The sequence below is a fragment of the Hippocampus guttulatus genome, chromosome 18, assembly GCF_054856545.1.
Source record: "Hippocampus guttulatus isolate MCC_2025c chromosome 18, RoL_Hgut_1.0, whole genome shotgun sequence".
NCBI classification, from domain to species: Eukaryota; Metazoa; Chordata; class Actinopteri; order Syngnathiformes; family Syngnathidae; genus Hippocampus; species Hippocampus guttulatus.
The window spans coordinates 10,809,823-10,828,003 of record NC_141278.1 but is presented as its reverse complement, the minus strand read 5'-3'; the positions used below and the strand labels follow the sequence as shown (position 1 = coordinate 10,828,003).

The following is an 18,181-nucleotide window of genomic DNA, read 5'->3' as shown; positions in this document are numbered from 1 at the left end:
ACCCGCATCCCGGTACTGTGATTTGTTTTTTCACCTGTGCAAAGGGTGCATAAAAATTTGCATCAAAAGATGGCACGAAGCTCCTAAACAGCAAACACAAGAAAAACTCATTTTGTGTATTTTTTCCACAAAAATCACCTCACTTCAAGAGCTTCGTATTTAATATTATATTAGGGTTGTCTGAAATGTGATTCAAACTCATACTGTAAATTTTAGAAATGATTCACCAGTCTCTGAATTGAGCTCCTGCCATGGAAATCTCAATCCCCAGACCTCAACCTCCATTCAAAACCTGTGGATTGCGCTTCGACAAAGAAGGTGGATGGGCGCTGAATAGTGGGTTTGAGATAGTGTAGATCTGATGTATTATGTATGATCTTAAGTTGCCTTTTAAAATAGAAGCGTGCGCCACGCAGGAAGTAAGTTCACAGTAGTTTATTGTTAAATAATGTCATACAAACAAATTGATGAAGCTGAACGGTTAAAAATAGAGACGGCTGCTGAGGAAAATCACAAATCGGTCCGGCGGGATTCAAAATATTGTAGATTAATAAATGCACGGCGAGATACATTTGTGATACCATAAATATCCCATGAATGATCAAGTTGACATTTTGAAGTCACGAGCTCCACCGAATAGTTGAGACATCGAATCGCAGCAGAACCAAACACTGTTGGATCATACAACCATTTAGCTATATTAATGCTGCATATGAAAATATTTATCATTTATTATTAGTTATGTGTATAAAGTATATATGAGATTTCAAATATAATTACAAAACAAAACACACATTAGGACTACAAATACAAACCCTCACAGAGAGACATTCAATCATATATGCAACATGTGTCAACAAGATATTATAAACAAACTTTATTTCAGGTTTCAACGACATGAAGTTGTCTTGTGCAAATGATAAGGGATAAATAAGTCTCCTTCTATTCTTTTGGTGTTCAAAACAGATTCCGTATTTATATAAGCTACCAGGTGAAGGAAAAATGCAAAGGAGTAGATTTCTTTCAAAAATGACAATGGATTGTGGACAAAACATTTCTGTGCAAACATAGTTGTGCAAAAAAAAAAATCGTGTTATATTATAACTGTTAATAAACCGATGCCAATATTTAGAAGATTGCACAGTATCCCCGTATGACACTTAGAAATATTAAAATTGTGATGAATGGCTTTGGGATAGACAAGGCAGGTTAGCAAGTCAAGATGAGGAGGAAAAAAAAGGTTCGGTGCTTCTAATGGCTTAATGAATATTTATCGATAGTATATTTTGTAAAATATGCAACCGTTTCATACAAATGTTACAGTTAGTGTTCTAAAAGCCATTACTATACATATATAGATCTTGTTTCAGTAATGTCAACTTTCAATGCTATTTATTTATGTACCGGTATGTATTTATTTTACTCAACATGACAAGCTTTATAGATGGAACTGTACTCAGTAAGACATTTTTTCGTAACTCAGTAGGTAAAACCTGTATATATTTGCGGTTTGGAATTCGCAGTTTCACCTACACCCAGGATATATATTTTTATAATTAATTATTATTATTATTATTATTTTTGCGGGAAACAGATCCTATGTTGCGGTTTTATACTCCGGTCCCAGATGCCACCAGATGAACCCAAAGCAATACTGCTATTGGTCTAGCGTCATCTGGTGGCATCTGGGTGGCAACGGAAGAATTTGACACGGGGATGAGGAGTGTGAATTGCACAAAAGGAGTGAATTGACGTCATCGTGTGGCATCTGTGTGCAATTTCAAACCCTTTTAGGGAGTAGTGGCGATTGTAGTGTTTCACAATTTGCGGCAAGGGTCGGTCTCTATCCCCTGTGAAGAGTGAAGGATCACTGCATACAGAAAATGACAATAGAGACTAAATAATTTCACACACACACACACACACACACACACAAACAAAAGAAGAAGGCGATAGAAGAATTCAGGAACAGTTTAAGTTGACAGTAGACAGTTTCCAAACAGCCAAAAGTGTGTTGTCATGACGAAAATCTGGTTTAAGTTAGTAACTATGAGACCCAAAATATAACCATTTTGACCACATCCGTTTGGGAACAGATTAGCCATAATCAACATTTTCGTCTCTGTAAACGCACAAAGAAACATTTTCAGGGAAGTATGGCCACATTAGATAGTATAGTCTTCATATGTGGATGGAGAAGGATAACGTCGGCATGGTATCTTGATCTGGTACTGGAGCCGATTATCGTGTGCCCTAACATGCGCACATGTAACTCACTCAGTCCATCTTCTCCTTGTGAACAAGTTTCGGAGCATCCACAAAGTCTTGCCCATTAAAGAGGATGATGGTGGCTGTAATGGCACTGCAAGCGCCCCAAAACATCACATAAGCGAAAGTCTCTGTCCATGTGTCACCTGAAAGACAACAAAGCGGAAATATCATTACGTGCTTTGGGAGGCACCTGCGCATGATTTAGTATGCACAGCACAGATGTTTGCGTGCATCAACCTCCAAATTCCACATTTGTCAGTTTCATGGGCATTTTAGAGGAGGTTTCAATGTACCAAAGTTACCACAGCAACGTTGCTATTCTCGTTTTTAAAGGAAAGGGAACGGTGTGATGTCTCCTAGCTAATTGCTGAAGAAAATTCATATTTGGAGCCACATCCGAAGGTTATCTTTTAAATTTTACAAATATTTTGATGAGTACCGTATTTTCCGCACTGTAAGGCGCAGCGTCAATGAATGGCCTATTTGAAAACTGTTTTCATACATAGGGTGCACCACATTACAAGGCCCATATAGAATGAAAGCCACAATAGGCTGCGGTTGCGTTATGCATCCACTAGATGGAGCTATGCTAATGGCAGTACAATACAGCTGTATTTATAGAGCGCAATTGCTGCAGCTTTGAGAGCACAGGTGTCAAACTCAAGGCCCGGAGGCCAGATCTGGCCCGACACATCATTTTATACAGCCCGCGAAAACAGCTGAAACATGTCAACTTCCATGATCCTTTCTAAAATGTCTACCAAAATGTAAAATTCTCATACGTAATAAATAATAGATATATTCTAGGTATGTTCTTGTTACCAAAAACCTCATTACAGTAACTAAAATAATAGGTGAAGAAACAGTTATTCTTGACTTCTTTATATGTCATAACGGGAAACCAAGGGAAACTGTAACTAAAATCAGGCCCGCCACAAAAATGAGTTTGACACCCCTGATTATGAGCTTTCATAACAGCTGCAGCTGTAACAAAGCGCCTTACAGAACATTTAAAGTATTACGTCCAAGAAATCAGAATATTGATCCATATATAAGGCACATCGGATTACAAGGCGCACTGTCCGCTTTTGAGAAAATTGAATGTTTTTAGGTGCGCCTTATAGTGCAGAAAATACGGTACTGTCACACATATGCTTGACCTGTACCTTTTTGTTTTTTCAAATGATTCCAGCACGTTTGCTCATTGTCAAACAGGAAATGCAACAATCTGCAACTGACAACGGTGTTTGGTCATAAGTGCTCATGTTAATGGAATGTCACACCAAGGCCTTCTTCATAGAAAACCTCTCCTTCCCAAATGAGTGGAGTTGATTCATGAATACAGTGAAACTCCTCTACAACGAGACCTACATGGGCGAAAATACTCCCTAGTGTGAAAAAATCTTCGTGCATGAACACCATTCCCACTTTCCTGCCCCCATACAACGAAAAAAAAACCCTGTTGCATTATACGAAATCTTTTTCTCTGCTCTTGCCTTGCGACGAGATTCACCACAACGAAGTCTAATCCAACCTTGCTGTTGTTTCTACTGCTTCGTTCGGAAACAGCAAAAGCAACCACCACACTGGTTTACACATGCGCAGTAGTCCATGAAGTATTTGTTATTGTTAGTTTCAGACGCAGCAAGAACATTGCATTGCTAAAATGGCTACAAAACGGACCTTTGGATGTCAAGCAGCTAAAACAAGAAGAGCTCTGATGCTGGAAGAGAGGGTAAAAGTGATCAAAATGAAAGACAGAGGAAACAAAATAAAAAACATTATCCAAGAAATTGATGTAAGTGAAAGTGAATGTTGATCGTAAATTAGGCAATTTCTTTCCCTTTTTTCTTTCTACACTGACTATATGAAGTGTCAAATAAGTGCATGCTCATACACTATTGAAATAAAAATAAAGAGTACACATACGTTTGTGCGTGCGTATACACATACGTTTGTGTGTGTGTGTGTGTGTGTATTATATCTGAGAACAAATTTGCTACAGTGAAAACCCTTATTGTGAAAAATTTCTTGCTGCAAACATGATTTTGTTGTAGAGGAGTTTCACTGTAGCACTGACTGACTGACTATCATATGACTGACTATCATATATCCAAAATAAACTTTCACCTCTAATCACTTAGTACTGTACTGTTATCTGCCACTGGATCTCACCCAGTTTAAATATTATGATCATTGTTACATCATCAATATATATTTTTTACACTGCTATTTCTTCGTGACGTTATTAAAGTGTCTTTTTACACTTTACATATGTGATGTTCAAGGTTTATCTCCCCCACGCCATATTTCGGGGTTTTCAATTGTGTAGGGAGGAGCCCTTGGGTAAAAAACAAACAACAAAAAAAAAAAACAATAATTGCAGATTTTTTTTGGTTGGGGATTCACTTACAAATGCATATACCGGTACATAAAAATAAAATAATTCAATTTTTTATTTTTATGGCATGTTAACAAGATAATCAGTAAGAAGTGCGCAAAGGGTTTGGCAACAAGTTAAAAATCCCGGTAGTACAGATTGACTCGAAGTAAAGAACTTACCAGCCATCAGAAGACATACAATGCACATCGAGAATGCCACCAACATGATGATCGGTAGCTGTAAAAAGAGGATTGAAGGATTACATTGGCGTGAACTCGTTTCTGCTGCACACCGACTGAAATAGCGATCAACAGACCGTGAGGAACTTCCAGTCTTTCTGCACCCTCAGAGGACCGGGGCCGTCTGATTCATCGATGACAAAATTGCCCAGAAACAAGTCAATTGAATCCTGAAACCAAATAAACACATTTTCATATCGATAGATAAATAGAGAGAAAATGAAGTTTAACCCAGGGGTCCCCAACCTTTTTTGCACCACGGACCGGTTTATGTCTATATTTTCAGGGACCGGCATTTAAGGTGTGGTGGAAATAATACAACAAAATAATATGGTATGAGCTGCATGAAAACTGTGGTGTTTTCGAAATATAATAATAAACACAAGGAGCGTCTAATCTGGCCGCAACACTCTGATCGCAATGGTAATGTTTAATGCCTTCAAAATACGATACAACGCAAATTCAAAGTGCATGAAAATAACGACTCACCACAGCCCCGAGCTTGATTTTCTGCAACCAGATGGTCCCATCTCAGGGTAATAGGAGACAATGACACCTCAAGTGTGTGGTTTATGTCCAGTCGACTTCGTAATTTTGTTTTAGTCGCCGTTGCTGCAGAAAACCCCCGCCTCACACAGGTAGGATGTCGGAAATAGCAACAGTGCAATTGTGGCGATCTCAGAGTATTCAGCCATAACTTTAATCCAGTTGTCTCTAACGTACTTTTAAGGCCGCCGTCATTTGCGATCTCCAGCAGTTTTTTTACTCATTTTGCGAGCTCCGGCGTTTTGTTTTCATCTTTCATATTCATTTAATCTTTCGTATTCCGAAATAAATAAAACAGAATTAAGGAAAGTTCTTTTTGTGCGGCCCGGTACCAAATGCCCTGTGGACCGGTACCGGTCCACGGACCGGCGGTTGGGGACCCCTGCTTTAACCCATTTACTCCTAAACACATTTATGTCTTTTGAGACCCCTCACATTCAATCCCAGGTACTTATTTTACCTTTTTTTTAACCATAAATCTTCTTCAAGACTTAGGGTTTAAAAAAGGGTCTGAAAATGGCTGACACTGACGAATTTAGTGAGAAAATATCTGGGTAAAGTTAACATTTTGGATTTTGGTGAGTACATCTGTCAGAATGAACAAATTGTGAAATCCACCTCAAGTAGTTTGGTCACCAAAAACTTAGTGACGGTTTTGCGACTTCTGATCAAATATTGATAATTTTCTTAAAATGTCGTCATGGCTGTTGTCACCGCCGTGACAAATATTTTCATTCATTTTTAGCAAGTCGGTTTATGGCGACATACGGTATGGAACCTACTTGTCGAAAGCCGTCAGAGAAGTTGTTTTTGTAATAGCGGATCATGGAGTTCCAACCATCCATCAACAATCCCCAGTGGGTTCTTTTCCCTGTCCTGAGTGGGGTGGGAGGAAGGAAAGAAAAACTTCCATCAAAGAGGAGCTCCAACAATAATTTCAGAATCAGCAACAGAGAAAAACAACATGTTAGTCACGGAATGTGTGAAACATGAGTGTTACCGTACCTTGTGAAGTCTGTTTTTAACGCACCGGTTCCTGCGTACTGTACAGCACATGCATTGGCATTGTCAGCCCATGCTGATTAGAAAGCACACAGATGTGAGGGTAATGCTCACGCCACATGTGACATGCTAACCCGCCTAGATCAGTTCCACGTTACCGTTTTTGTAGATCTTCTCAAAGTCGGCCTGTTCTTCAAGACGCTGTCCTACGTTTAGGACACCCATCCTCTGAAGACACAATCTGATACATGAAACCTCATTTGATAGCTTTTTTTTTTTTTTAAGTTGGTGTTTACCTGGAGCTGAGACTGCAAGGAGCGTCGTGCCAAAAGGCTCTGGATGACATTGGTTCTGTCCAAGCAGTCCATACAGTTACTACGGAAGACACCTTTCTGCTGGGCTAGTACCCTTCCATCCAGGTTCACCATGAAGTAACTGCACAGACGGAAAAAAAAAAAACCCATAAAAAAATAATAATAATAAATTAAAAAAAAGAGAATCGTGCCCTTCTTTGTGGGATAACACTGGCACATTGCCTTAAACGCTTTCATAGAGCTGCTGTGGGAAATACCTGTATTCATCCTGTGTTTCAGCTACAACATCCACCAAGATCTGGAGACGATCCCATCTCATCTGGCTACACTCTTTGTGGAAGTCAAAGGCGATATAACTGAGGATGGAGAAAAAAAACAAAAATGTCACACTTCTCGATGTCAAAATTGTTCAGATTTTCAGGTGAGTATGTTGATAAGTGACACATATGTAGGTGATAGTGACTTACGAGTCAATACATTGCAGATTACCAAAAGAAACTTTTTCGTCAGAAAATTCTTCAGGAGATCCACGAAATGCATCACTCCTGAGAACGAATCCGCGCTGTATTTCCTTCTCCTGTGGCTACTGAGTAAATGTGAATTTCTATGGCAGGCTACAAATTTGTTAGGCTTTCTAAACCTCCTAAATGTAATACAATAACAACAATAATCCATCCATCCATTTTCTGATTCGCTTTATCCTCACAAGGGTCTCGGTGGGTGCTGGAGCCTATCCCGGCCGTCTTCGGGCAGTCGGCGGGGGACACCCTGAACCGGTCGCCAGCCAATCGCAATTTGGAGTGTTTAATCAGCCTGCCGTGCATGTTTTTGGAATATGGGAGGAAACCGGAGAAAACACACGCAGGCACGGGGAGAACATGCAAACTCCACACAGGAAGGGCGGAGCTGGGATGGAACCCACGACCTCTGCACTGTGAGGTCGACGCGCTAATCACTTGACCACTGGGTCGCCACAACAACAATAATATACTGTACATATATTTTCATTTACACAGCTGAATAGGAACCTAATTCAGTCCAGTTAAAAGGACTTCCGTACGCAACACTATCACCGATGCCGTCGGAAAAGTAAATTCCGACAGTGAAGGTGCACAGTCAATCAAACCATCGTCTCATTCGGCTTCCCCGTTCCGGTTCCAATTTTAAACCACACGTCCGCCGAAACCTCAGTCACTGTCAGTGTCAATGTCCCATCATTGCCTGAATCCTAAAAGAGCCGTCATACCCATTTCACCGTACTACTTAACACATGTAAATCATGAATTTATAGTATGCGGCGTTGTTTCTATGACTCTGTTGTATTTGAAATGTGACAAAAAAATTAAAAAGAATAAAAATGTTAACACTTACTTGAGCATACCGTTGTTCACACCGGCCACCATCTTGGAAAATGCTTGTTCAAGTGGCTTTTCGGAGCCTTTCTGATTCACCTGGAATAAAATGAATATGTGTTTTAAGCTATAACAGTGCTTGTCCATAAATATGTGACCATCCAGTCCAAAAAAAACAACAAACAGAAAAATCCATTTGGGTCAAATTTATGAAATTAAGATTATGTACTGTACCTATTGTGTAAAGGCATTAAAAGTGCTTTCCAAACATGTACATTTAAATTTGGTCAAGACGGGTCAATTTAAAGATCAAGAATTAAGTAGGTGAGGATGGACAAAATGGCAAACCAAGTTGTTGAAGTGTATTTCTGAGCAACATTTATTAGCACGATCCAGAAAAGAATGACATTTTCATCCAGATATGCCAACAGGAGGTATAAAATTCATTCATTCAAATCATTTTTTGTTGTTTTGAAAACAGAATATGTCACACGATTTTCAAACTGGGCATGCGGGAAGTAATTCTGACCAACCAGAAGGAGCCTTTCAAAGTTAGCCTAGCAACAAGGATGTTTTGTTGACACAATGGGGGGGTTGGTTTTCTTGGTGGGTAATAAGCGGAATGACGGAGACTTAAATTAAATCCGGGGCTGTAGAGAACCTCAAAATTTCGGTTGATACCATAAATTATGTTTTTTTTTTTTGGTTTTGTTTTGTTCAGCGGGCAAAAGCAGCCGAAAGGTTTCAGTGATTTTCCGACTTCTGTCATGGAGAGGGTGCTGCCCCTTCTCAAGAAAAGCATTTCTTTCAAGGCATGAAGGGTAAGAAATTCACATGAATGACATCACGGTTGGCTTTTGGCACAGTTTCATTTGAGAGTTTGCCTTACCAGGTTAAGAAGCGTTTGTTTCCCATAGATCAGGAGCTGGGAGTCGAAATGCCTCTGGAAACCATCCAACTGAAACGTGTTTCCGAGTGGTTAGTTAAGTTTCAACTTCCTTCCATTTAAAGAACAAGACGGAAAGTGAAGGCCTGTCCTTACGTGACTGGTTGTCTTGCTGATAATAGGTTTAGGTTTGTATTTAAGGTTGGGCCTTTGACTCCAGTAAAAAGGCATCGAACCTCTTGTCTGTGGGACAAAAATAGCATTGTGAAATTATTCGGCAACTTTGAAACGCGCATGATGAGTGACATCATCAAGCCGGTCAAAGCCGACGAGCCACAGTTTTTGCATACTTGCCTGCACAAAGGAAGCCTTGGCTCCCTCGTATAAAACAATCTGCTCAGTTTCGACAAAGTTAGCAGCATGGCCTTCTGAGTCAATGCCTGGAGAGTAGAGAAATGCAAAATGCACATGATATAATTTTCACTGTAAAAATATTTAAGCAACGTTTAGCTTCGCTAATCAAAACCAATATGACCATCCAAAAATTGAATATGTAGGCTGCATTTTAGAGTCTTTCGTAGACTTCGTACCGATCTGCCGATATTTTGCTTTTGTGCAAAATCCATGATTGGCGGTGATGCTCTAATGTGCCGATCGTTCAATGACATAATTGATCGGATCCATGAAATAAGACACGACAGCAAACAAAAGCTTTTTCGCGTTTACGTGCCGACAACGTGTACGTTTGAGCCCGATAGGTCATTTATTTTTAGGTTTGTCGCGTGTCATGTGAGGGGAAAGCCTTTGCGTTGGCAACAAAAAGAAAACACCTGAATTTATCATGTTATTATGGGAACCAATCACCCTATTTTCTGCATTATAAGGCGCACCGTCAATAAATGGCCTATTTTAAAAGCCTTTTCATCGATAGGGCGCACTGCATGACATGGCGCGTAGAGTAGAAGCTACAATAGTGGCTGCGGTTGCGCAATGCATCCATGAGATGGTGCTATGCTCAAGGGAATACAATAAAATACAGCTTTATTTTATATAGCGAGCCTTCACTAGACTGTAGCTGCAGCTGTAACAAAGCCATGGTGACAAAAACGGACATGAATCAGAAATATGAATGGCATTACAAAACAAGAAATCAAAGACAAACGTTAGGAAGACAACTGATTCAACAAAAAGGCACACAAACCTCATGGACTCACATCCACTAGTAGTTAACTATGCTTTTAGTCAGTAGTTAACTATGCTTTTGGTATGATCTATTGTTTCAGAATGGCTCCGCAGAGCTCATAAAGTAATTGTCTGTCTGAGTGTGTGTTGGCGAACACACATGTCAATTAGTGGCGGGAAAAAACATTTTACGTTACAATTGGTTCCTGTTAATAATCACCATTAGATGGCGTAGGAACACCAACAGGGAAACAACTAAATGGGCAATATAAAGAGAGTTGCAGTCACTTGATATTAGGCGCATTGGAATATAAGATAAGATAAGAAAACCTTTATTAGTCTCACAATGGAGAAATTGTCGGCTTTTCAGAAAATTGAATGCTTTTAGGTGCGCCTGAAAATACGATCATTTAATAATCCGAGGTTCCGCAGCGTATACAGTCAATGAAGTTGTTTAAATTAGATGGATATATTGCTCCATGTTCTGATCAGATCTGTGATTGGTTATTTATTTGTTACTATCATTATTTATTTTTTTATTTTTTTAAATCTCAGAGATCGGCCCAAAATCCTGATTGCGTAAAGCCTAAATCATAGCAAGAGAACTTCCGTGCGTTTGAAACATTGGACAGTTTTGTTACCTCTGACATAGTATCTGACACCAGCCCGGAAGCAGCTCCTCCGCGATATGAGGATCCACTCAAAGATCTTCCCGTTGATACGACATGGTTTCATGACAATGACTGGACCATCGGATCAAGGAAGCTAGTCTGTCAAGTGTTCTTTTAAACCCCCCCAAAATTGAACATTTCCTATCTCGCGATCCTCAACGAAACAGGGAATAAAAAGGATACAGCCGTGTACAATAGGTAGAGCAAACCGGTGGAGCTATGGGAAGTTACATTGAAAGGTTAAGAAGGATAGTGAAAATATGGTAGCTATTTGTCCTTAGATGACAAGTCATATTACCTCTGGCTCTGCTGCCAGCTCTCGGAGGAGATTTGCATTCCATACAAACCTCTGATCTGCCTGAAAAACATCAGCCAAACACTTTATCTTTGTTTTTCTCAACTTCAGTTTGTGAGCCGTAATATTATGAGGGAAAAAAAAGATCAACTGAATAAAGACGTCACTTTAGTGTAATGACTCCAGAATATATTTTTAAAAATAATAATAATTTTGATCGTCGGCACCATTATTTGTTGGCTCACTCACCCTCTCTAGCAGGCTCATCTCCTGGAAGTCGGGGCTGGTATTGGCCAGCCGCTGAAGGGTGTGCGTCAGGTCATAATCGGTGCAGAAGTAGAAACCGTCTGTCGTCAGCACATTATTTAACATGGACAGGAAGGTCTTATTCTCCTGAGACTAGAAAAGGACAGAATCGTAGATTTGACAGGGGTTGGCCAAATGATTTTCTCCTTTGTACGAGCATTGAAATGTGACAGAGACACACTGAATGAAGTCCTGTGTATTGTGCCATTGTTGCTTCATAATGTGCGCACCTCACGTTTTTGTGATATACTGTATGTATATTTTTTTCAAACTAAAAGGAGCACAACTACACAACTAGGGATGCAAGACAACAATTTTTTTCCCTTCCCGCCAATACTGATAATTGGGAACTTCCTGCTTCTCCAAACCGAAACATTTCTTCTTTTTTTTTTTCAGCTTTATTTTTTCATCCCTGCCCCAATTGCACTATCCCGGCTTCCGACCCTCGTCCTCCATCTCACCATCGCAACTCAACCTTTCAAAGCTACATGTTGGACGATTTTCAAACGATATTGATGTGTGTTCATGAATTGGATTTTTTTTTTTTCTCCAAAGTGAGTAATCAAATTTGCGCCCGTTTTTGAACGCACAAAGCTTTGGTAAGTGGCCTTTGGTGTAATTGCAGTGGTTTAAGCAACAGCAGTGTATAGTGTATTAGAATGAGATGCATGCTTTCTGGGCTTTGTTGGGATAATAGGATAAGACTGCTAAGCCAATTTGCACAGCAGTGGAACCTGATGTTTCTCCCGTGACCAACTACATACTCTCTGGGCATTGTTATCACTTGATGTGCTCTTAAATTCAGTACTTTACCTTCTTTTTTATTGTATTTGAATCATGTTTGATAGACAGTCCCTTTTTTTTTTTTGGAAACGCACACATATTTTCACAAACGAAACGACCACCGTATCTGCATTTCAATAATGACCTGTAATCGTTTTTCAACCGCTGCGTCTGACAATATCACTGTTCCTGATTAGAATCCTCCCCGTTTTGCATTAGGCTTGCATGTTTTTCCCTGTCTTTGCATGAGTTCTTCTACCTGGATCTCTGACAGATGCAAAATTGTCTTCTTGTAAGAGATGATATCAAAATCCACGGCTTTCCAAACTGCATGACCCAGAAGGCTGCCCACGTTTCTCTTCCTTGTGATGACGATCAGGTACATCCCTACAGGAAGTCAGGCGGTGCAAATATCTATTACAGTATACTGACCGACATACTGAGTATGCCCCATTAACCCTTTCATGCACCCTGTAACCTGATAAAATGAGAAGCCGTCTCTGAAAGGGTTAAAGACATCTCCATAGTACCTACCGGCAACCAGGCGAATGGTCCCCATGATGCCACAAATTGGCCGGGTCACCGCTGAGGCAGGGATGTCCTTTTTACCTGTGAAAACACTTCCAGATTAGATACTTTAAAAAGGGGTCTCCAATTCATTTCACTGCGAGAGCTGCTTTGACTACAGAAAAAAAATGGCTGTGAAACCACTCTATGCAAACCCGGCATCAGAAGAGCACCGATAGACCCAATTATACAGCACTAGCCACTATAAAACAGCATCCTTGATAGCTTTTGTTTTAAAAAAAAAATGGCACGGTGTGACTAGGATGGACATGGGTAAAGGCAACTGAAGCACAGCAGATTTTAGTAGTAGTTGTAGTAACCTTTCCATAATCTAAATAAATATGTGCACAGTCAAATATATTTATCGTTAGTTACTCAAGATGTTTTGCTTTGAAACACACATTTGTTTCATGTAGTTTCTGTAAGAGCCTTCTTACTTGCGAGGGTCATCTCATTTGACACCCTGTCAATAGCCAGGACAGCATCGGCCCCGTCATCGCAGGCTTCGATGATAAACTTTTCAGGGGTGGTGTGTCTGAAGAGAGATTGGGAAACCATTTTTTTCACGCACCGGTATATGTTAAAAATACAGGAGTTGGCAGCTGCTGCCCACTGTTCTACAATAATGAAATATAAATTGTCATTTCCATCTGTCAATTTTTTTACATTGCTTTATCCTCATTAGGGTCGTGGATAAAGGAGGTAAGGTTGGATCTTTGAATAAAATCTCATGTCTGTTTACTTTCAATTTAACCGTTCATAAAACAGCACAATACAGAAATACAGATTTATATGCTTTTAGCCGGAGTCACTTGAAGGCCTTGAATAAAAACCAACAACGCAAAAAGTACAATTCATGAAACAAACACACTTCACACAGTTGGGCTGTATCCTTCTTGTGTGCAAATATTTAATATTGCAATGCCCAGATGGGATTAAGAAAGCTGCACAAGTGAAAATAAGACTCCATTAAATTATTCAAAATGTTGCGCTTGTTAATTTCATCTAAAATAATTAGAAAAGAAGAGAAATGTGGGTCCGTATAAAAAGGTTCCTGGCGTCCACCAAAGGTTACACTATACTGTATTTACCTATTAGCCCATATGTCCTGAAATCTAAGGGTGAAATGAGCAAGAAACGAGACGGCAGAAAAGAAATTGTAAAATGGTTTAAAATAATCACAATAATGATAGCTTCCCTGAAACACAAAACAGTATTCACAGAAATCAAGATACTTGCAGTGGGAAAGTGTGATCTGTTGTTTCACCACGGCAACAAATGGAACTGAAGATATGTAGTGAAACAGTGCTCCAGTGAGAGTTGTACAAACAACCTATTGTATTGTTGCCCTTTCTTAATCCAAACTAGATTCACACTACATGTTCATAGGCCGCACCAATGTTTGCTCAAAAAGCAGTATTGGGGTTTAGTCTTTCCAGGGTTCCATGTTTCAAGAAACACCCGTTTCTGACCTTTAATAACATGTTCGACAAGGGGAGTTTGGTAATCCATGAAAGGAAAATAAGACATTTTTACAACGTTTCAACAATTCTTGATTGATTAAATCATGGAATAAGGACAAAACTGTGTGTGACAATGAGGCTTCCCACCAGAATTCTCAACAAGATAAATAAATTATCTACCTAAACCGAGGTTTGTCAATACCTTGAAATAGTGTAGTTTAAAAAAAGAAATATATCAACAGTTTCCTGGAATGTTTCGGGAGTTGCAAATTATACTTTCGTAGGTCAACAAATAGGTTTGGGATTCGAAACATGGAATACATATTTGTGCCTCAAATATGACACGAGACATTCTCCAAGACGACGAATGTCCCGCAGCCACAGGGAAAATAAAAAGCAGCGCGACTGAGAACATTATCAAATTAACTATACATTTGTCAGAAAGCTACAGTGAAATTAACTGCCTCTCTGGCGTCGTGCATTATTCTTGAGGGGGTTTTAACTTCGGTACTTCCGGATGTAACAAGAGTCACTCGGTTAACTTTAGCTGTTCTGTCACTTCATTAACAAAAGCATCATTCATTTCCGCCCAGGTTGTAGCCACCACCGTCTTTCGGCTGGCTTCCCGGCTGCTGTTTGATTGATGTCGAGATCATGTAATTAAAAATGAAACTGTGGTAAATGTACTTACAAATTGTATCGTTCGTAGGCTGTCGCCATCTTCGCTGCGTCGACCTAACCAAAGCGACCCACGAGTGACAACGTCTGAGCTCGTGTTGCCAGCCCCGAGATATTCAAGCGTAACAAACCTTAGTGTTTAAATCGCTGCTTTTACAGGAAATCTGGCAACCACGAAAGGCATGTGCATTCGCATATCTGCCCGCCGCAAATGAGCAAACGAAGTGCCTGTATGTGTCCCCATGCTTTTTGAATGTGTATTGAATGGTAGCCGTGAGGATCTTCACAGTTTTTCCATTGAATTTAAAGCACTAATAAAAATTGGGAGAAGGAATATTTTCTCATTTCATTTCTTCAATAAAAAAGCGACCAACTCAAGAACACCTAATTTATTATGAATTAAGAATTGCGTAAATCAATCTCTGTAATTAATGAATGTTTTTTGCTTTTAATGTGCCTACATTTGCCCACATTTTCAGCGTTTTTTGGGGGGTTATTTTTTATCAGGCACTGCTGTCACCACCCATCTTGAAACGGAAAGGACCCCGCTTTATAAAACTTCGAAAGCAGGGCGTTCTGCCTTTCTTCTCTTCCCGAAAACGAACGAGTGACCGCAAACAACGGCCACCCAGATTTCCACATTTGTCACGGACGCAGTGTACTCTCAAGAGAGCTACAATGACCGGTAATTATATTTTATTTAATCCCACATTAGAAAAATTGCTAAGTAAGCGCTACCAGTGTTGCTCTGACTGTACTTGTGCGAAGCACGTGGCGTAAAGACGAAGCCAATGGCGCTGATCATTTTTTTTGTCATTTATTCTATTTCAGGAATGATTCACCAAGATTTCATGACTGCTTTCAGTTTGTCTATTGAAGATAAAGAATCCCAGCTCGGAGATGGGTGACCAAAGTGAGTGAAGATATTGCGTAATACGTGCGTTGGTGTCGACTGTATCTGTTGATTCCATTGTTTCTTGATGTGTTCAAGATGACGTTTCTTGTTTCTCTGTTTATAAAGCTAAATTCAGAAATGCAATATCTGCCTTCTTATTTTTTTCAGTCTTTGGCCGCTGGATGTAATACTCAACCATAATGTTGGAACTCCTGTATTCATCGAGTAATGCAGCTGTGTGTTAATGGTGAGTGTTGTCTGATATTTTGTGATTTACGTCAATTACAGTATATTGCTGCAATGATGATTCACTAGACTAGAGTCTCTGACTATACAGTGATGCTCTTTCACAGTGCACTGATAATGCATGTATTTTACTTTGCAGGATTTGTGTAAATGGAGCACATTTTTATTTAACATATTTTTTTCTTCTGCAGGTGTCAAGGCCTGCGGTAAATGTTGCCAAGCCACGTGATCAAAACTCAGCATTATGGGTACATTGGGCAGCAGGGCAACAAAAATGTGTTCCCTTACTATTGAGTAGATGCTCTCATTAGTCTACAAAAATGAACATTCAAATTACTCGTGTTGTGGGACACATCTCAGTCTGATAAAAGATCTTAAAAGTTAGCAGTTTATGTACAAAATATAAATAAAATCCCCAAATGCATACACTATAAATAACATTGAAATTCCATAAAATAAATGCAAACATCTGCAACTGCATTTACTTTAAGACTTAAGAAATGGTCACTGGCAAAAACAAAGTTTTGCATATCACCCCACCAAACTCACTTTTCTTTTTTCAATTAATCGCCTTTGGTTGACAAATGGACCTATTTGAACCTCACAAAGTTCAATTAAATATTTTGTCAGGTTACTCGCAAAAGCAATAAATTCAAGGTGGCTGCAGTTTAGCTTACGACTTTTTAAAACAGTTTCGCCATGTAGCCGTTGTGCTGCTCTTGTGCGAAATTTGGGGATAGCTGCACTTTTTTGCTGGGAAAAGAGAAGCCCTTGCTTGGTAGTGAGAGTGAAGTAACTCAACACCTCACAATTTACTTGAGTAATGCCAACGGAGTCTATTTAAAAAGGTTGCGTACCCTTGTCCTTATGCCCAGTGTACCCACATTGCTTTGCATTTGATTGCACAGATTGGCGAATTCATATTGGGTGCAGTCATGTTTACGGTGAGTATTGGAAAATGCCATGGCCTTTCGCCGGGTTTTGAATTAGCCATTTGCTGCAATGATGATTTACGAGACTAGAGTCTCTGATTTTCAAAATGAAGCTCTTTCACAGTGCACTGAGCATGCCTGTATTTTTACTCTGTGCCAGGATTATCAATGAAATGCATCGCTAATGCTCCTTTTTGTTGTTCAGGTGTCCAAGTGGCTGCAATGTGGCAGGTGCCTCTACGGGGTATGTTGGGAGTAGGGGGAAGGTTTCTCCTCAAATCGCTGATAATCCTATTAAGTCCCCACAGTGAAGAGATCACATAATGAGCTACTAACTTTTAAAATAGTGACATGACATTTTGTTGTGGGATTTTGTCACATGATTGTGCTGATGCCATTTTTGTCTTGCAGCTCCAATTTACATTTTGTGCTTGCATAATGTGCGAGGACATGCCTGTCGTATAAAAAAATTTTTGAACGATGGGCAAACCCCAAAGAAGTATTAAATGGTCTGTTTTGTCGATGATGATTCATATTCGGTTCTTCTGATGTAAAGCTGAAGTTCACTCGCAGCGCACTGAGACACTCAGACCATTATACGTTTTTCTTTAACTCAGGAATTTTATGCTGAATAAAACTGATCCATTATTTAAGTTTTGTTTTTTAAACAGCTGATTGTGAGGTGCTCAACTTGATGGCTTTCATGCATACTGCAGTTGATTTGAAAAGGTTGGCATTTTGCTGTTGATTCAGTAATTCTAAGATAAGCATCTGAAATGTTAAATTCTGTTTTACAGGTGCTGAAGCAAATTTTGGAAGGTTTTGTTGAAGCTGCCATTTTGTCTACTGTTGAATGGATCTTGTAATCAAATAAAATGGATGAATCTGACTCGAGTGTATTTTGTGTTGATTTTAAGTTAAATGCTTAAACTTTGCATAATGTTTTTGTATCATGAATACATAATTAGTATGCACCAATCACCTCGTATGTGTTTTTTTATTTAAATATGGTATTTTGTACAATATAGTATGTCCTTAAAATTCAGGTGTAATATGTTGATAACTGGACCATTCAGTTTAGGATATGAGCCTTAATATGAATTTAACAGCTAATTGTGACTTTTAAGTGCGTTCAATCCTGGAAACTAACGGGAGTTTTTTTTTTATGGA

At 39.4% G+C, this 18,181-nt stretch overlaps 1 protein-coding gene, 1 long non-coding RNA gene and 1 other non-coding gene across 5 annotated transcripts; 2 read left to right on the top strand and 1 right to left on the bottom strand.

Moving 5' to 3' along the window:
- Window positions 1-420: 420 nt before the first annotated feature.
- Window positions 421-15,060, bottom strand: sacm1la (SAC1 like phosphatidylinositide phosphatase a). Of its 2 annotated transcripts, XM_086136215.1 has the most exons (21): window positions 14,952-15,060; window positions 13,235-13,332; window positions 12,765-12,839; window positions 12,490-12,617; window positions 11,391-11,540; window positions 11,145-11,204; window positions 11,030-11,063; window positions 10,817-10,918; window positions 9,348-9,433; window positions 9,150-9,236; window positions 8,997-9,065; window positions 8,127-8,206; window positions 7,013-7,111; window positions 6,738-6,876; window positions 6,600-6,669; window positions 6,445-6,517; window positions 6,222-6,315; window positions 4,971-5,063; window positions 4,834-4,891; window positions 2,278-2,414; window positions 421-1,870 (listed from the first exon to the last, which is right to left on the bottom strand). In XM_086136215.1, exons 1-20 carry the CDS (start codon window positions 14,978-14,980, stop codon window positions 2,278-2,280), a joined length of 1,761 nt encoding a protein of 586 aa, XP_085992341.1. In that variant the 5' UTR covers window positions 14,981-15,060; the 3' UTR covers window positions 421-1,870. The 2 variants fall into 2 exon arrangements, with proteins under 2 accessions (XP_085992341.1, XP_085992340.1); XM_086136214.1 differs by having other exon boundaries at window positions 421-2,414.
- A 415-nt stretch (window positions 15,061-15,475) lies between these two features.
- LOC147191195 (uncharacterized) lies at window positions 15,476-17,900 on the top strand. Of its 2 annotated transcripts, none has more exons than XR_015103840.1 (6): window positions 15,476-15,623; window positions 15,770-15,851; window positions 16,002-16,080; window positions 16,271-17,023; window positions 17,217-17,255; window positions 17,809-17,900. It is a non-coding gene; the product is annotated as an uncharacterized LOC147191195 (long non-coding RNA). The 2 variants fall into 2 exon arrangements; XR_015103841.1 differs by having other exon boundaries at window positions 17,217-17,740.
- On the top strand, window positions 17,078-17,146 carry LOC147191196 (small nucleolar RNA SNORD52). Its single transcript, XR_015103853.1, has one exon. It is a non-coding gene; the product is annotated as a small nucleolar RNA SNORD52 (small nucleolar RNA).
- Window positions 17,901-18,181: the final 281 nt, after the last annotated feature.

Coding starts and splice junctions, on each gene's coding strand:
- sacm1la (XM_086136214.1), bottom strand. CDS start 14,980: ATGGCGACAGCCTACGAACGATACAATTT. Junction 11,064..11,144: donor AGCTGGCAGCAGAGCCAGAG/GTAATATGACTT, acceptor AACTTCCCATAG/CTCCACCGGTTTGCTCTACC. Junction 7,112..8,126: donor GTGAACAACGGTATGCTCAA/GTAAGTGTTAAC, acceptor CTCCATCCTCAG/TTATATCGCCTTTGACTTCC.